The sequence below is a fragment of the Enhydra lutris genome, unplaced genomic scaffold (assembly GCF_002288905.1).
Source record: "Enhydra lutris kenyoni isolate GAN:26980312 unplaced genomic scaffold, ASM228890v2 scaffoldscaffold53, whole genome shotgun sequence".
Taxonomy (NCBI): domain Eukaryota; kingdom Metazoa; phylum Chordata; class Mammalia; order Carnivora; family Mustelidae; genus Enhydra; species Enhydra lutris.
The window spans coordinates 13038058-13054805 of NW_019154137.1; the positions used below are offsets into that span (position 1 = coordinate 13038058).

At 41.4% G+C, this 16748-nt stretch overlaps 1 protein-coding gene across 1 annotated transcript in view; it reads right to left on the reverse strand.

Annotated features, from left to right (window-relative positions):
• Window positions 1–1360: 1360 nt before the first annotated feature.
• Window positions 1361–16748, reverse strand: part of LOC111157294 (fibrous sheath-interacting protein 2-like) — a 76826-nt gene continuing 61438 nt past the window's right edge. Inside the window, exons 18-23 of the mRNA XM_022518603.1 lie at window positions 13553–14044; window positions 12403–12503; window positions 11246–11292; window positions 6371–6414; window positions 3291–3357; window positions 1361–1506 (exon numbers count right to left, since the gene is read on the reverse strand). Coding sequence (XP_022374311.1) covers window positions 1361–1506; window positions 3291–3357; window positions 6371–6414; window positions 11246–11292; window positions 12403–12503; window positions 13553–14044 — 897 coding nt within the window. The remainder of the gene's footprint in view (window positions 1507–3290; window positions 3358–6370; window positions 6415–11245; window positions 11293–12402; window positions 12504–13552; window positions 14045–16748) is intronic.

Here is a 16748-nt window from a genome sequence, read left to right on the forward strand (position 1 = left end):
GTGTAAACCTGGTAATTCACAGACCTGTACCCCTGGGGATAAAAATATATGTTTATAAAAAATAAAATTAAAAAAAAAATTAAAAAAAAAGAGTCACTTATGGTTTGTCTGCCTCCCAATCCCATCTTGTTTCATTTATTCTTCTCCTATCCCCTTAACCAAGGGGCCTATTCTTTATCAGTTGGAGGGTTTTGTTTTGTTTTGTTTTTTTAAAGACTTTATGTGTCAGAGCAGAAGCAGGGGGAACAGCAGATAGAGGGAGAAGCAGGGAGCCCGATGTGGGGCTCAATCCCAGGACCCTGGGATCATGACCTGAGCTGAAGGCAGACACTTAACTGACTGAGCCATCCAGGCGTCACCATCAGTGGAGTTTTGGCAAGTGCAGAAGCACAGATATGACTGGAAAGCATGAGCTCCCTCTGGTCACATCAATGGCTCATATGTTTTGAATGGACCAGGAGGATGACTGGAGGCTTCAAAGCCCCTCTGAGGAGTCAGATCCTTGCACTGCCCTAGGTCTTTGGGGATAGACTTTGGAAATGAACTTTCAGGGAATTCTTCAACCTAATCTGAGTGGGAAAGTGCCCATGAGGCTATGCACTAACTAGACTGACACTATTCAGTGAAGGAGCCACTAGCTTCACATGGCTATTTAAATGGAGATAAAATGAAAAATTCAGTTCCTCACTCATATTAGTGACTAGCCAAGAGCCATGCGGGGCTAGTGCGTACTGTACTGGAATGAAAATGTGGCCAGAGGGAGCGTGTGTGTGTGTGTGTGCGCGCGCGCGCCATTTCTATCATCATAGAAGATTCCATGGGACAACACTGAATTCAGGCATGGTGGCATCGTATGCAGCTCTGGGACCAGAGGTGAAAGCCTTCCCGGTGCTTTCCAGACCTACCTGATCCTACCTGCCCTTTGAGAATTGCCTCAATTCCAGCTCCTCCAGGAAACTCATACCGACCACTCTAGCTCACAACCGCAAGTCCCTTCTTTGAACTCCTAGAGCACACAAAATATGTGATGACTCACTCTTACTGGTGTTACCCTTTTGCTTTTAAGTTAGTCTCTTCCCAGCAATGCTTCAGTGCCCTCAAAAGCAGAGACTGAATCCTGTTACCAGATGAATCTCAATGGGAGGCAGAGTCCCTCTTTTTGTGCCAAATGCCTAGCAGAAACATTTATCAAATCCTTCTTTTCTCCAGATGCCTTTGTGTACGTTCTTCGCTCTTATTTATTTATAAGAATTTAAAAGTATTTATAAGAATCGGTGTGTAGGACACCATGTCATGGTTCAAAAACCATTTATTTTTTTGAGGAAGGTCAGCACCCTTATTGATGTTAGGTGCTGCAGACTCAGCTTCTGTCCTGGTGAGGGGGGGGTGGGGGTGAGGAAAATTTGGAAGCATTGGCATTGGATCTTGAAAACGCTTTGGACAGAGCCGATGATACCTTCTTCATCATTTCAGACCTGTGTTTGGAAGTACTGGGCTTATCAGCATCTGTGAACAAACCAAAAAGAGAAATGTGGTCATCTATTGGGCTTTCCAATTAAGACTGTGAGGCTGGGGTTGATGATTTAGGATTGAGAAAGAAGCATTTATGTAATAACGTTTGAGTTTTAAAGTGCTTTCACAGTCTTCTTCAAAAGTTTTTTTTAAAGATTTTATTTATTTGAGAGAGAAAGAGAGTGAAAGCATGATTGAGGGGGAGGATCGGAGGGAGAAGCAGACTCCCCGTCGAGTGGGGAATGCGATGTGGGGCTCGATATGGGACCCCGGAATCATGACCTGAGCTGAAGGCACATGCTTAACCATCCAGGTGCCCCCCCTTTTTAAGTTTTTAATTTTCATTCCAGTGTAGTTAACACACAGTGGCATATGAGTTTCGGGAGTACAGTATAGTGATTCAACAATTCTGTACATTACTCAGTACTCATCATGATAACACACTCTATTTTCTCCTTCTGACATTCCTGGGAAGGAAACCAGAGACATTCAGTGAGGTCGGATGCCTCATCTCAGAGGACCTTAGTGACTTTAGGTGAGGACGGAAGGTGGCCAGGTTGGCACTAGAGTGCAGGCTCTGATGTGCTGCTCTGTACTCCCGCTCCCTGATGCTTCTCGAGCCAGCTCAGCGGCACCTTCTCCCTCATGCCATCGATAGCTATCCAACACAGCCTGAGGGACTGATTCCCCATGAACAGGTAACTTCCAGTTCTCAAGAGTGTGGGCATCCGTTTCAGAATGTCCAGGTAAAAGCAGCAGTGCATTAAAAAATGTCATCATCTCTGACTCGCTTTGGGTAAATTTTCAGTTGACTGACCCCAAATGATCTGTTTGTTGTGTGAGCTATAAAGGACTTGTGGAGCCAATAAGAGTCTCCATTTGGACCCATTTTTTCCTGCACCACTTGTGCAAATCATATCATAGTTTATGTTAACAGAATGATTACTGTATCTATAAGGACAGAAACGAGCATTTATCTGTGTTGCTGATGCATCATGACAGGATGTCATGAAAAGACACAGGGCAATAAAGCACATACTTTCTTGTTTCTAGTAAATGACAAAGTTCTCCTCTAGCTTTTGCAGTTACCTAGCTTTTAATCTTCTCCAGCAGTATAACCTTGGGAATCTTAACAATCGATGATTAAAAGTAAGGTAGGAGACAACACATTTCCTCCCAAATAAGGGGGGAAAGTTTAGCTTTTCAAATTAAGAATGCAGTACTGGATTGTGCCAGTAGCTGACAAAATAAGAACCACCTAGAAATTAGGAAAAAGTAAAAATCTGCGGAGGTAAAGACAAAGTCTTGAATGGAGAGATCCACAGTCTGAAAAAGCAAGCCAACGACTTTTAGTTATAGGACTGAGGCATGTGCTACAAGCATCCTGGGTGATCCTGATGCAAATGAGCTGTCACTGACAACACTTTGGGACACTGCCCTGGGACATGGTGCTTCACCAGGTGGATGTGAGAAAAGCACTTAGCAGAATGCCTGGTATGTGGCCAAGACCTGATAAATGTTATTGCCAGGAACTGTCACCCCTTTGCTGGGAGGTTCAACTGGGAACTACGTAACAACTCACAAACCACAATCTGTATACACAGTAAGTAATATTGGTTCAACCCCACATTGAAAGTAATAAGTAAGTAATATTGGTTCAACCACCACATTGGTGGCGGGGGAGGGTGCAAGGCAGGAGCCACTCACTGCAGGGGGAATGAATATATTTAGAATGACATCATTGAGAGGTTTACTAGAAAATGATAAATACATTGTACCTGAAATGCCATCATTTGAAGAATACAGGCCGGCCAGAGCACTTTCGCGTTGATAGAGGGTGATAAACTGCCAAGACAGAGGTGAAATACTAGCTTAAGCCTCTGTCCTTTGTTGGACAGCAAACACTAGAAATGCCTAGAAACCCTCAAGGGACAAAGCACAACCATGTGGCCCTTGTACACCCCAGTGTTGGTGCTGCAGTCTCAAAGAGTTATTCTCTGGGATTTGGGCTGTTTCTAGGCATAACTTCTCATGATTTTTGCCACTTATGGACACCCAGGATTGGCCCCAGACTTGGTCATGCACTGCCCCTGTAGGATCATTTCAAGGGCTCAAGTGTCCCAGGTTGCAGAAAGTGCCAGCCATGCATGCCCCCTCCCTCCTGGGGCTTGGAATAAATGGCATGTTTTAGATCCTTCTCTGAGAGAAGATAATGATTGGCGGGTCTTTAGGGGAGAAGGGGGAAAAGGGATGTCCATTTCACTGCCCCAATCTCCCTTTAAACTTAACAACTGTGAGGTGTGGAGCAAGTCAGGGACTAGTGTGTGGCTGCAGGAGCATGGAGGTGGTAAGGCAGGGAAAGGGCTCAGATGCTGGCTCTGCTCTATGGCCCTTTATCACCTGGGATGCAGAAGTGGCCTGACCCCAGAAGGGCAAAAAATAGGCTGGGAGAAGTGGTTAGGCTGCAGGGTAGCCACTGTGTCGTGGTGGCAGTTATAAAGGAAGTGGCAAATCCATGCACTGAGGCATAAATGCATGCACGATGAGAGAAACTGTGTTTTGTATTGATGGTGTGGAGGGCAGAGTATTACTGTAGAAGTTTGACTCTAATTCTTCTAAGAAGATTCAAGGCAGTTTATGGATTAAGTCATTGCGAAACAGGATATTTAAAGGGATCAGCTGGGATGGGGACAATCTAAAGAACTGGTTCTGAACACTAGCAGCACCAGAGAACCATCTGGATAAATATTAAAAATAGGCATGCTTTGGCCCCACCACAATTGAACAGGAACCCCTGAGGGTGGGGCGAGCATTTATCTAAGTTGCCCAGATGACTCTCATGTGCAGCCAGGCGGAGCGCTCTTGATAGAAAGGAAGGTGGGGGTGGGGAGTGGGAGGACAGATGCTTCTGAATGGCCTGACATGAGTAGGTTAAGTCAAGAGTTTGCAATGTTGGTCAGCCATTAAAATCACCTGGGCACCCTTTAGAACTCCCAAGGCCCAGGCTGCCACCCAGACCAATCAGAATCTCTGGGGCTGAGGCCTGGGAATCAGTTTTTAAAGTTTGCCAGATGATTCGGATGTGCAGCCAGGATCCAGAACCTCTGCTCTGTGCAGTAGTTCCCAAATATGGCATATATCCGACTAATGGGGAGAGGGCTAGGGAGCTCCCAACACAGAGACTAGATTTGGCTCTGATGGTTAAGGCTTTTCTTTAAAAAAAAAAAAAAAAAAAAAGGTTTGTTGGACATCTACTATTATTTCAGTCCTGTGTTAGGTGCTGGGTAATGAACAAAACAAAGCCCTTGCCATCACGAAGCTTATATTCAAGTGAATATAAAGTCTGCCAGAGGATGAGAGCAGGAATATTTGTCTGCTTTCTTTACTGCTGAATCTCCAGTGCCTGGCACATAGTAGGCACTTGATAAAAAATTATTCAATGAATGAATGATTGACTGAATAATGATGTTAGTGCTATGAAGAAAAATAAAGCAGGGTAAGGGAGGATAGTGTGTGTGTTTCCATCTTACATGGGGTGGTCAGGGAAGGCCTCACAGAGATGGTGACTTTTGAGCAAAGACTGGAAGGAGAGGGGGAGGAAGACACACAGCCATCTGGGAATTGTGTGTTCCTGGCAAAGGAAGAGCAAGTGCAAAGGCCCTGAGGTGAGAGCATGCTTCACATTTTGGCGGAGCACTAAGGAGGCCAGTGAGGCTGGAGGAATGACAGTGAGTGGACAGAGGGGTAAGAGAGTGACATATGGGTAAAGGGGGTTGGGAAGAGAGAGGATGGGCAGCTCATACAGGGCCTGTAGACTATGGTAAAAACTTTGGCATTAAGGGAAACATGATGGCTTCTTTTTCTGTGTCTGGCACTGAAGAGTGTATGTCCTCATGTGTGCACTGATGTTTACCTGGAGCTGAATGCAAGCAGGAATTTCTGTGCTACTCGATAACGAATGCTCAATATCTTAATGGATCAGGCCTTTCTAATTTTACACTGGGAAAACAGTCAGCAAGTGAGAAGGACAATCAGCAAGAAGAATTACGATGAGCCAGGGAATCAGCTTAGCAATGGAAAAGCCTGTCAGCAGGCCTCCGGACAGGCCTCTAAGTGATGCTTGAGGGTCAAATAGATGTTAGTATTGCTAAATGAGAAGTCTCTGGAAAACTGATGATGGATGTATGAGAGGGTATATGTACACGCACACTGGGGAACAGTTAGAGTAAACCTAGAGGAAAGCAAAAGTGATACAAAACAGAGAAGAGGTTCCAGGTGGATCTCTGGCTTCAGCCATTATTGAAAACTTCCTAACAGCACCCTAGGGAAGGGGAATTTCTTGGGATCACACTGAGGAGTCGGCCAGAATTTTGGAAAGCTGCCTATGAAGGGTCATTGCTCAGGAACATTGGGAAGTAGCTGGAATCAGCACTCATTTCCCTCAAGCAGTGCCCCTTCCTCTTCGAAGCATCTGTTTTCTCCCTGCCCACACCAGGTCCCTTGCCTGGGCCTACCTGGGAGCGCACTGTGACTCACTCCTGTTCAGCTTTTCTCTAGAGGCTACAGGAACCAAACTGAGTGGCATTGCTCTAAGGTGCTAAGGGGGCTGTGGCTTACTTTGTGTATCTGCATAAAGATAATAATTTAACCCAAATGTGAGGATTTCGATGAAGGGATTTTCAGGCACTAGGGGCTGGCCCCAGCTGGGAGAGACTTGTGTGTGGGAAGGTGTGGACAAGGGAATGCTTCCTGAGGCCCCCTCAGCAAGACACACAAGCAGTCCCTTATTTTCAGGGAGTCCCTTATTTCCGTCGGTGCTTCACTAGCTCACAATAAGGGGTCAGTGAAAAATATTTACCTTAATACTGCTTGCATTCTCCAGATCTGGATATTCAAAACTTTCTGTGGTCAAAATACAATATTGGAAAAGAGTTATTTCAGAGGCATATACAAATTTTGGCACAAAAATTACCTTAATATCTTTAGTAAAGAATTGCAGAAATTAGGCAAACAGAAAAAGCTGAAAAGAGGTGAGATCCCTAGAATTCTGGGTACAGGTCTTGGCTCTTTACTCCCAAACTGGGAAAGATGGCGCATGATGTGGTGGAAAGAGCACAAGTCGTAACATCAGGAAAGGCAGGCTTTGACCAGCTTATGGATCCTTGCACAACCATTCAAACTCTGTGTGCTTCTTTGTTCATCATAAAGTGAGAAATTAGGCCGAGGGTGATTTCTAAGGACCCTTATAGCTCTCTCATTGTAGACAGTTGAAAATAATTGCATGAGACTGCCAGCTAAAGGAACGCTAGAAAGGAAGGTGGCTGGTCTTCGGAAATGGTTACTTTCTGTGAAAATTGGGAGGGCTCTGAGGCATTATCCTGAATTCCAGGAGACATCAGCCATTGAAAGTTGCCCTAAGGAGGTAGATATGATACCAAGAGGTAAGTCTGAAAAAGGCCCACAGCGAAGGAGCCAATAGTAAAAAGAGGGGGAAATTGGAAGGGGAGGTGAACAATGAGAGACTATGGACTCTGAAAAACAATCTGAAGGGTTTGAAGAGGTGGGGGGTGGGAGGTTGGGGGATCCAGGTGGTGGGTATTAGAGAGCGCACAGATTGCATGGAGCACTGGGTGTGGTACAAAAACAATGAATACTGTTATGCTGAAAATAAATAAAAAAATGATTAAAAAAATTATTAAAACAAATTCAAGACTGAGTAAAATACACAGAATGATGAGAATATGGAAGATGAAAAAAAAAGAGCAATGGACTTGTTTGGAGTCAGAAAAACTGTGTTTGAATCTTAGCTTCACTGTCTAGAGCTCAGTGAATTCTGGTGAGTTCTAACTTCTCTGACTCTGTTTCCTCATATGTACAAGCGGACCAGATGAAGTAATGTGTATTTGACATACATTTATATATGTGTAATCACAAAAGACCAAGATGAGAACATTCTCTTTGGATTACCTTTTGGGCCAAGGATTCTAGCAAAAATACAGTAAATACAGTAAAACCTCAGTGACCTTGAATATGAGAGAGATCCCATTACTTGAATTATCTGATGAACCTGGTTAACCAGAATATCCACTCAATTTTATTATCAGTTGGTAGTTGTTCAAAAGTGTCTGAATGTACTTTCCTACCTTAGGAAGTCTTGTATACTGTACATATTTGAACTGACTTCTTTGGTGATTGGGACTATTTGGGTTTACCTGGGCCATCATTCCAATATAATTTTTAAGTGTCTAGACTAAATGCATGGCATTCCTTCTGGATATATCTAAGAAGTTGATTTGATAGAGGGAATGGAAAAATTCCAGGTACTTGAGAGTTCCAGATGGTCAGAGTCAAGTTGAGATTTTATTGTCTCTTCTGTGAAACTAAGAATTTGTATTGCCAGCCCTGACCTTCCCACTAATTCTAGACTTAACTATCCAACTGTTCATGTGATCTCTGCACTTGAGTGTCTAATGGCCTCAATCTCACACAGCCCAAATAGAATTCTTGTTCCCTCTCTCCTCTCCACCTTTGCTTCCCTTCCTGTCTCACCATATGGTACCACAAGCCACTTAGTTGCTCAAGCCAAAATTGTAGGAATCATCCTTAATTTTTCTATTTTCCTCACTGCCAACATCCACTCCATTAGCAGTTCCTGCCGATTCTACCTTCAGAATACATTCTGTGTCTGTTCACATTTTACTACCTCCACTGTTATGCCCCTAGTCCAAGCCACCATCATTGCTTGGCTGGATTATTGTAAAAGCCTCCTAACTGTTCTCCCTGCTTTAATCCTATCCCTACTTAGTTCACTCTTACTATTTGGAATAATAGCCAGAGGGATTTTTTTAAATTCATAAATTAGATTTTATCATTTCTCTGCTTAAAGTCCTCCACAGGATTCCTACAGCGACCCAAAACGTAATCCACGGTCATTTCCACTGTCTATAACAGGCCCTAACATGATCTGACCCCTAGCTATCTCTCTAACCCCATCTCATACCACTTTCCTTCTCACTGGGCTCTAGGTACTGGCCTTTATTCTTTTCCTCTAACGTGTCAAGCTCATCCCATCCTAGGGTATTTGAACTTACTATACCCTGTGCCTGGGATCCTGTGCTTCCAGATCTTCCTGTGGCCGTTTCCTTTTGTAGTTAAGGTCTGATGTTTCTGGACTTCTTAGACCGACCAATCTACTCAGCCACTATATTTCTTTTCATCTTATTCACTCACGAATTCAGCAAATATTTACTGAGTTCCTACAATGTGCCTGTGTTCTATGTACGTGGGGATAGAGTGGACAAAAACCCCTCCCCACATGGAGCTAAATTCTAGGGGAAGGAGACAGCCAACAAACAAATAAAAACATACAATCTATCAGATAGTATAAATGCTGGGGAACAAATTAAAGCAGGGCAAGAGGATAGGGAGTGCTGGGGTGGCAGTGAATGCTGGGGTTGCAATTTCAAAGAAGGTGCTCAGAGGTGGCCTTACTTAGAAGATGATATTTAAGCAAAGATCTAAAGGTGAGGAGTGAGCTACGCAGATACCTGGGAGAAGAATGTTTTTTGGCAGCTTAGCAGCTGCAAAGGTTCTGAGAAAGGAGAATGCCTGGCATGTCTGAGGGTGTGTGGCTGGAGTGGAGTGATTAGGCACGAATAGAGTGATTAGGAGTGAACAGGAGAGGTGGTCCGAGAGGTCATGGGGAGGGAGAAATGCTGTCCAGACCATGTGGATCCTTGTAAGCCACTGGCTTCTATCCTGTGTGAGATGGGACGGGAGTACTTATTTTTATCTAGATTTATTGTGTTCATGTTGCCCCCTGGCTCCCAAGTTAGAATGAGGGTAAGGACTTTTTCTCTCTTACTCATGGCTTTATCTCCAGAACTCAGAACATATCTAGCACAAAGAAAGTGCTCAGAGATTCTTTGTTGAATGTGATTGAGCCAACTGGACAGGTGCAATATTACTGAAGGATATAGGAACTAAGCATAATGTAGTGCAATGAAGTTGAGGAAAACAATGCAGTGGATTTAGATTTAGGACACCTAGGATCTATACTTCTATACTCTGACTCAGTGTATGACCTTGGACAAGTCATTTCCTGACCCTGAACCTCAGGCTCTTCATCTTTAAAATGAGGTTATATTAGATGGCTTCTTTCTGGCTTTAACAGCCAATGATGATTCCATACTGCAGGCTGCACACCATTGATATGTTATCTCATCTTCTGACTTTGACTTGTTCATGGAATTCTGGTAAATTTAACAATACTCTATGGTTCATTTTTTTTAAAGATTTTATTTATTTATCTGACAGAGATCACAAGTAGGCAGAGAGGCAGGCAGAGAGAGAGGAAGGGAAGCAGGCCCCCTGCGGAGCAGAGAGCCTGATGCGGAGCTCGATCCCAGGACCCTGGAATCATGACCTGAGCTGAAGGCAGAGGCTTTAACCCACTGAGCCACCCAGGCGCCCCTATGGTTCATTTTTAAAATTAATGTTTCCACTTACAAATGAAGAGGATAGCTTTCTTGAATAACCTTTTGAGTGAGTTGCAGGCTTGAAATAATCAAGGTCAACTCCAGTCCTGCAGTTTGTGTTTCAAAGCCACCTTTATAGTAAACATTACACTCTCAACTCTAGGCCAGTGCTGCCACTGTGAGAACCACATTGATCCTTTGCAGTTTAAAAGAATTGGGGACTGGGGCACCTGGGTGGCTCAGTCTGTTGAGTGTCTGCCTTCAGCCTTTGGCTCAGGTCATGATCCCAGGGTCCTTGGATCAAGCGCCGCCTTGGGCTCTCCACTCATGGGGGAATTTGCTTCTCCCTCTCCCTCTGCCCCTCCCCCTTTTCGTTTTCTCACTCTCTCTCTCACTCTCACTGTGAAATAAATAAATAAATAAATAAATAAATAAATAAATAAATAAATAAATAAAATCTTTTAAAAAAAACCCTGGGAGATGGTCATATCACATGGAAAAATAATTATTTGAAAACTGTATATTATTTCATGCTCTAAAAATACAGAACAGGAGACTAAAAACTCAAGTTGTAAATATTTAAATGAGTCAGTTCTAACAGAGACAAAAGATAAAGTGGAGTCTACCCTAGCCAGATTCTAACATAAACAAATAAATTTAGGTTTAATTTTTAGCTTCAAATTTTGGGGGCACCTGAGTGGCTTAGTTGGTTAGGAGTCTGCCTTTGGCTCAGGTCATGATTCCAGGGTCCCAGGATGGAGCCCCCGCATTGGGCTCCCTGCTCAGTGGAGAGTCTGCTTCTCCCTCTCCCTCTGCTGCTTCCCCATGCTAGTGCTCTCTCTCTCTCAAAAATAAATAAGTAAAATCTTAAAAAAATAAAAAGCTTTTTAAATATATTTTACTAGAGCTAAGCTAGTCCTACAAAGCAAGGATACACTCAGAGATTAAATCCTCGTAGCTTGAGCTCTAGTCCACATTTAGATGTGATAAACCCGTACTTCCTGGGTATTTCCATACAGGAGCATGGCAATTTTAAACCCATAATATCACACCATGTACTTTATACCAAAATTATTAATGAAATCTTAGTGATTCAGAAAAAGTAAACTTGTTTGCTCATGTTAACTATTCCCCCAAAGTAGGTCAACCTATTAGAAAACTTAGTGTTAACTTCATGTTCCCTAATAGGAAAATTTGTCAATGCAAACAACAAGGTCTCCTTTAAATAGTATCTAAGAAAAAAAAATCAATCCAACCTTCTGTTATTTTGGCACTTGGGTCTGAGCGACGATCATCCTCATCACTAAAAAAAGATAAAAGACATTTCATTTTCTATGTATTTAATATATGAAGGAATGCTGGCTAAGTAAAAGAACAATCTGTCAAAATCATTATTCATATAGAAGTACATCTAGAATGGTATGTCTTCGAGTTCTCAAATCAAGTGAAAATGACTGCTACAATGACTTTTATTTGGTTTTTCTATGCGCCCTCTTCTTTTCCAGTAGCACAAATAATTGAGTCACCTGCTTTACTACTTATGTATGTTATAGCAATCATGAAGGGAGAAAGGATTAATGGTGGGCCAGGGGTAGGTGTCCTAAAACGGCATCAGGTCAAAAAGAAACCTTAATTTCATTGTGCCAAGTGGGAAAGAATATAGTTATAATCAGGTAGATTTTTCTCCTTATACCCTAGTTTTCTCCTGATACAAAGTGCTACCCTTCCAAGTTAGTGAATATTCTTATAAACATTGGAATGATTTTAGGCACTTTTTAGAAAAAGGCTATTTTAGAAAAAGTATTAATCAGACTTCAAGTGTACATGTACTTTTTTCCCTCTTTGTCTCCTATAAATACTGCAGAGTCCATCCTTTCTCTTACAGTCTTCCCCAATTTGGATGGTCTTGTCTAAAGCTCATCTACCCTTCAAGGCCCAACTCAAACTCTACTGCTTTTTAGAATTCTTCCCTGAATGCTCCAACTTACATAACCCCTCCATTTTGGGGATCCCTGTGACAGAGCCACACTGTTGAGTGTTTAGGTACATAAGGAAACTAAGTAGGAAGCCCTTCAGGTGGGCCATTAGTGCAGGAACTACTGTTGAGCCAGGGCCTATCTCTTAGGTTCCAGAATCTAACATTAAACATTAAAGACTAACTATACTAACTAGACTACTATACTAGAAAGAAGGAAGTCGAGACCAGATAAATAGGTATGGGAGAGAACATGGAAAGGGGAGGCCCAAGAAGTAACCACAGAGGAGAACGAGGGGAAGGAGTGAGGGGAGTTTGAGGGGCGAGACACTGGCTTTCTCACATGATTACTTGAGGGGCCCATGTTTCACATCAACATAATTTTCATTTTGGATTTCTATTTTCTTAGCCAACTCATATTGCTTTAATTGACTGTACCTAGAAAATGAGGGCAGCTCCTCTTCACTGTATGAGGATGAACTCATCATTCTATGTAGGAAGTAATATGCTGGTTCAGTAGTAGCTTTCCTTCCTTCTCTCTGGAAAAGTGCAAGTCAGATAATTATAAAAAGGAGATTTTGTAATAACTTAAGTAAAATATGCCATAATGTTTCCTTAGTTATCCATATAGCCAGCACTTCTGATCGGATACACTGTGTTTGCTCCTAAAATCTCACATGGCTTCCTAATAAATAGATCCTAATGAACAGATCTGAGTTTATGTTGAGGCGATTGTCCTGGCGAGCCTCTGAAGTGGCCAGAGTTGTAGCTCTGTGTTGTCTTTTCTCTGGCTCACTGCAGTGTCTGGGTTAACCTGGAAATCCCTGCAAACGGATAATCCAGGGGATCGCCTCACCAGGAAATCCTAACTCACGTGTATCTTCCAAATGCATGCACAATGCACTGTTTTTGGTGAGGCTAAGCCAAGAGGATGATAAGGCCCTGATCGATCACTAGAAGGATACAGAACCGGGAAAGGCGCTGTGTGTCAGAGTGATAGTGGGACTTACGGACTGAGGAATATTCAACATACTTTGAATAACTTGCTATGTTTCGACAAGTTGGGTAAATAATTTTTGAGAAAAAATGTGGTTAAGGAACTTGCCCAAATGTCGCATAGCTACTAAGTGGCAAAGTCAGAATTCAAACCCAGATAGGCTGAGTTTGCATGAATCTTTTTACTCTCCTCCAGCCCACCTTCCGGTCCTGCCCACTGGCATGGAGTTTCTGCAAACAAAACTCCCAGTGAATATTTATAGGCTAGAGTACCAAAAAATTTAAATCTATGATTTTAAATAATTAGATTGCATTTCTCCTAAGTGGTTTCCTTTTTCTGTTTTTTTTTTTTTTGTCCTTCTAACTAACCTAGGACCCTTTCTGTAATCTATTTTTCTTCAATTGAGGCTTCTGACTTCATCCGTTAATCATTTCCGTTTTATTGTAAATATCAGCAAAGTTGGGAGAGACTGCCCAGATTCAGTTTATGCACTCTTATTCCTACCAAACGAAAATTACTTCAGCTAAGTTTGTGAAACTCTATACCTTCTCTATAGAAACCCGGTCATTGAGAGTCCCGTTTGTCACTTACACTTAGTTGTGTATTTCTCTTCCAAAAGGAAGAATCTATGCCAGTCAAAGATTTGGAGGTAGTCACATCAACATTAGAAACAGTTCGTTGTGTCTCCTCAGATTCTGTCCATTGATTTGGTGATGCTTCAGTATTATCTGTAGTTACAGTGGATTTGCATTGACAACATTTTCCTAGTGACAAAAATTTTTTCAGATTTCTCTTGCTCTTCAGTGGCTTGGAAAAAGCCACTGTGCTCATAATGGGCTTCATGTCTTCTTTTACTTGATCTTCCAATGGGTCTTCTGGAAGTTCTCTCACAACGTCTTGTAAAACAACTTCATCTTCATCAGAAGTTAAGCCCTCTTCCACTTTATTTTCTGAAACTTCCTGATTAATATCATGAGTTACCAAACGAATGATAAGATCTTTTTTGCTGTGGACATCTTTTAAAAGCTCCACCTTGGTGATGTCAGGCTTTATTAAGTTCTGAAATGAATTCCTACTAGCAGTCTGGAATTGAAGAGAAAATTATTAAAAACTACTGCCTCAGTCATTTTTCCTATGGTTCTATAGTAATAAAGCAATTTTCGCTTGCTTTTCAGTTTCAATTTAGTAAAATAATCCTCAAATGCCACTTACTGGTAGAGTGGTGAGATATATATATATATATATATATATATATATATATATATATATATATATTTTCTTTTTCCTTTAAATATATCACTACTCAAGTATATATATATTATATACATATTATATATTATATGTAATATATAATCTTATAATCTTATAATATATAATCTATATATGATCTATATAATAATATATATTAATATATACTATATATATTATATATAGTATAATATGTGAAATGGTAGTAAATACGGTGGAATTGATATTCCAATCAACAGCTGATATTATCTACAAGCATGAAGTTCTTTTCTGGATTTATAGTAAATAAAACTAAGGTGTACACTAAATGATACTATATTCATAAAATATATATAATATAGCATAATATATATATTTGAGTAGTGATATATTTAAAGGAAAAAATAAATAAAAATCATAAGCAATATTTGCTCATTTCAGTAATCCTTTTTTTGCATTAAAGAATAATGTCATCCAGTCCAAAGAAGGGAACCCTAGTAAGTTTTGTCTTTTGGTTCAAGTTTTACTTTTTACTTGTCAAGAAATGCAAAATGCACAAATACTGTAATTACATTCTGTTTTCGTCATTTACCTGGAAAGTTCTGTGACAGACTTAGATAGGACATCTTTTTCTAAACTTCTTAGTAAGAGAACCAATCATAAAAGCAACCTAAATGTAGATATTTTCATGAACAAAAGACGAGGTATTGGCTGACCTGGATTTTAAAACATGATTGTGAAAGACTTTGCATGTTCACCCTCCACACATTCTAACCCTTGAACATATTTTCCAAAGGGGGCTTCAAAGAGTAACTCTTCATTCCTCCTCACCTCCCTGGTCAAATGTCACTTTCCATTTTGCAATGGGAAAGACAGATCAAGGAAAAGACGGTCATAAATGACTTTTCCATTTCTGTAGCCTTTGATGATGCTGCAGAACCTTTACATTAATTTGGGTTATCAATCTTAGATCTCTGTAAAACTGCAAATCAGAGTTTCAGATAAATGCTGCCCTACAGTGGTAGCTCTTGTGCAAAACAAAATGAAAGAAGAAATCCTGTAAAAAACTGAAACATAATCAGTCTTGATGATCTGTGCTGGTGGAGGGAAATAGTGGTTCAAAAGCTCAAAGTCGCCCTGATGGCTCCAGGATGTGTCACTGTAGGAGTCTTTGATAGGCATGTGTCTGGTGTGTTGGGAAGTTCTGGTAACTCAGAATAGCAAATGAAGCATTGCTTATGGATTCCTGACCAAAGACTAGCCTCGGAGTTGCCTGGGTTCCTTAAACTGGTGTCCTGTTCTTTCTGAAACCTCCATGCCTACACTGGGGATGGACGGCACCACTGTCCACCTCTCTGCCAAGCATCTGTCTTAACTGGGCTAGCTAGGTCCATTTGCTTTCCCTGAGACAGCTTTTGCTTCCCTTGTGAGTAGCAGCAGTAGTTGCTTTGGATTAGCTATTCTCTTCCAACTTTCTGTGGGCTATAAAGAGATAGTTAAAGTACTGATAAAGGATGTGAAAGAAGAAAGCAGGTAGCCCAAACTGACAGATGATTAAGAGGTAATGACTTGGAGGTAATTGTCTATAGTTTTTTTTTTTTTAAAGATTTTATTTATTTATTTGAGAGAGAGAGATCACAAGTAGGCAGAGAGGCAGGCAGAGAGAGAGGAAGGGAAGCAGGCTCCCTGCTGAGCAGAGAGCCCGATGCGGGACTCGATCCCACGACCCTGAGATCATGACCTGAGCCGAAGGCAGCGGCTCAACCCACTGAGCCACCCAGGCGCCCCAATTGTCTATAGTTTTGACACATAGATCTTGTGCCCAAGGAATTACTTATATATAAACGAAAGCTACCAAAGTAAATGATAATGTAATTTTGAGAACCCAGAGAGAAAAGAACATTCTAGAACTGGAAAGGACCTTCATCTGGTTCAAGAAACTAAGGACCAAGGGGACTCCATCAATGTCTATGACAATCTGAGTACCTGAGACTAAAAAAAAAAAAAAAAAGTACCTGTAATGTATTCACCAGCTCTGAGACTTAGTTCATTGGGCTGGAAAATAATGCTAAGGAAAATATGGTCCTAGGCTTATGCTCCAAGCTGGCTGGTTCTGTAGAACTTTGCTCACTTTGTAAATCACAGACTATATCCTGAGTGTGACTGCACACCATCATCCTTGCAAGAGGCTCATTTATATGGAGGGACTTTGGTATTACATGAGAATATGGGGCTGGATCAGTGTAACAACTCCATCTCCCGGAAAGACCATCCCTAGGCCCTAGTGCCCTAAGATCTGTAAACAGAACTACTTTTTCAATAGTTATATTGTACCAAGAACAGTGTTTTGGCAATTCAAGCCCCTTTAAAGTATTTCTAAAACCCAAATATAGGACCGCAGAAAAACTAGTTCATAAAAATAGAGGTATGAAGACAGCTGGGTATAGAACAAGGGTAGAATAGGAAAGAAACTGGGTTCCTCATGAGTGTGTCAGAGTATAGGGTTCTGTGAAAATATGTAATGGAAGTGAAATAAGAAGAAACAAATGAACTGTAAAGA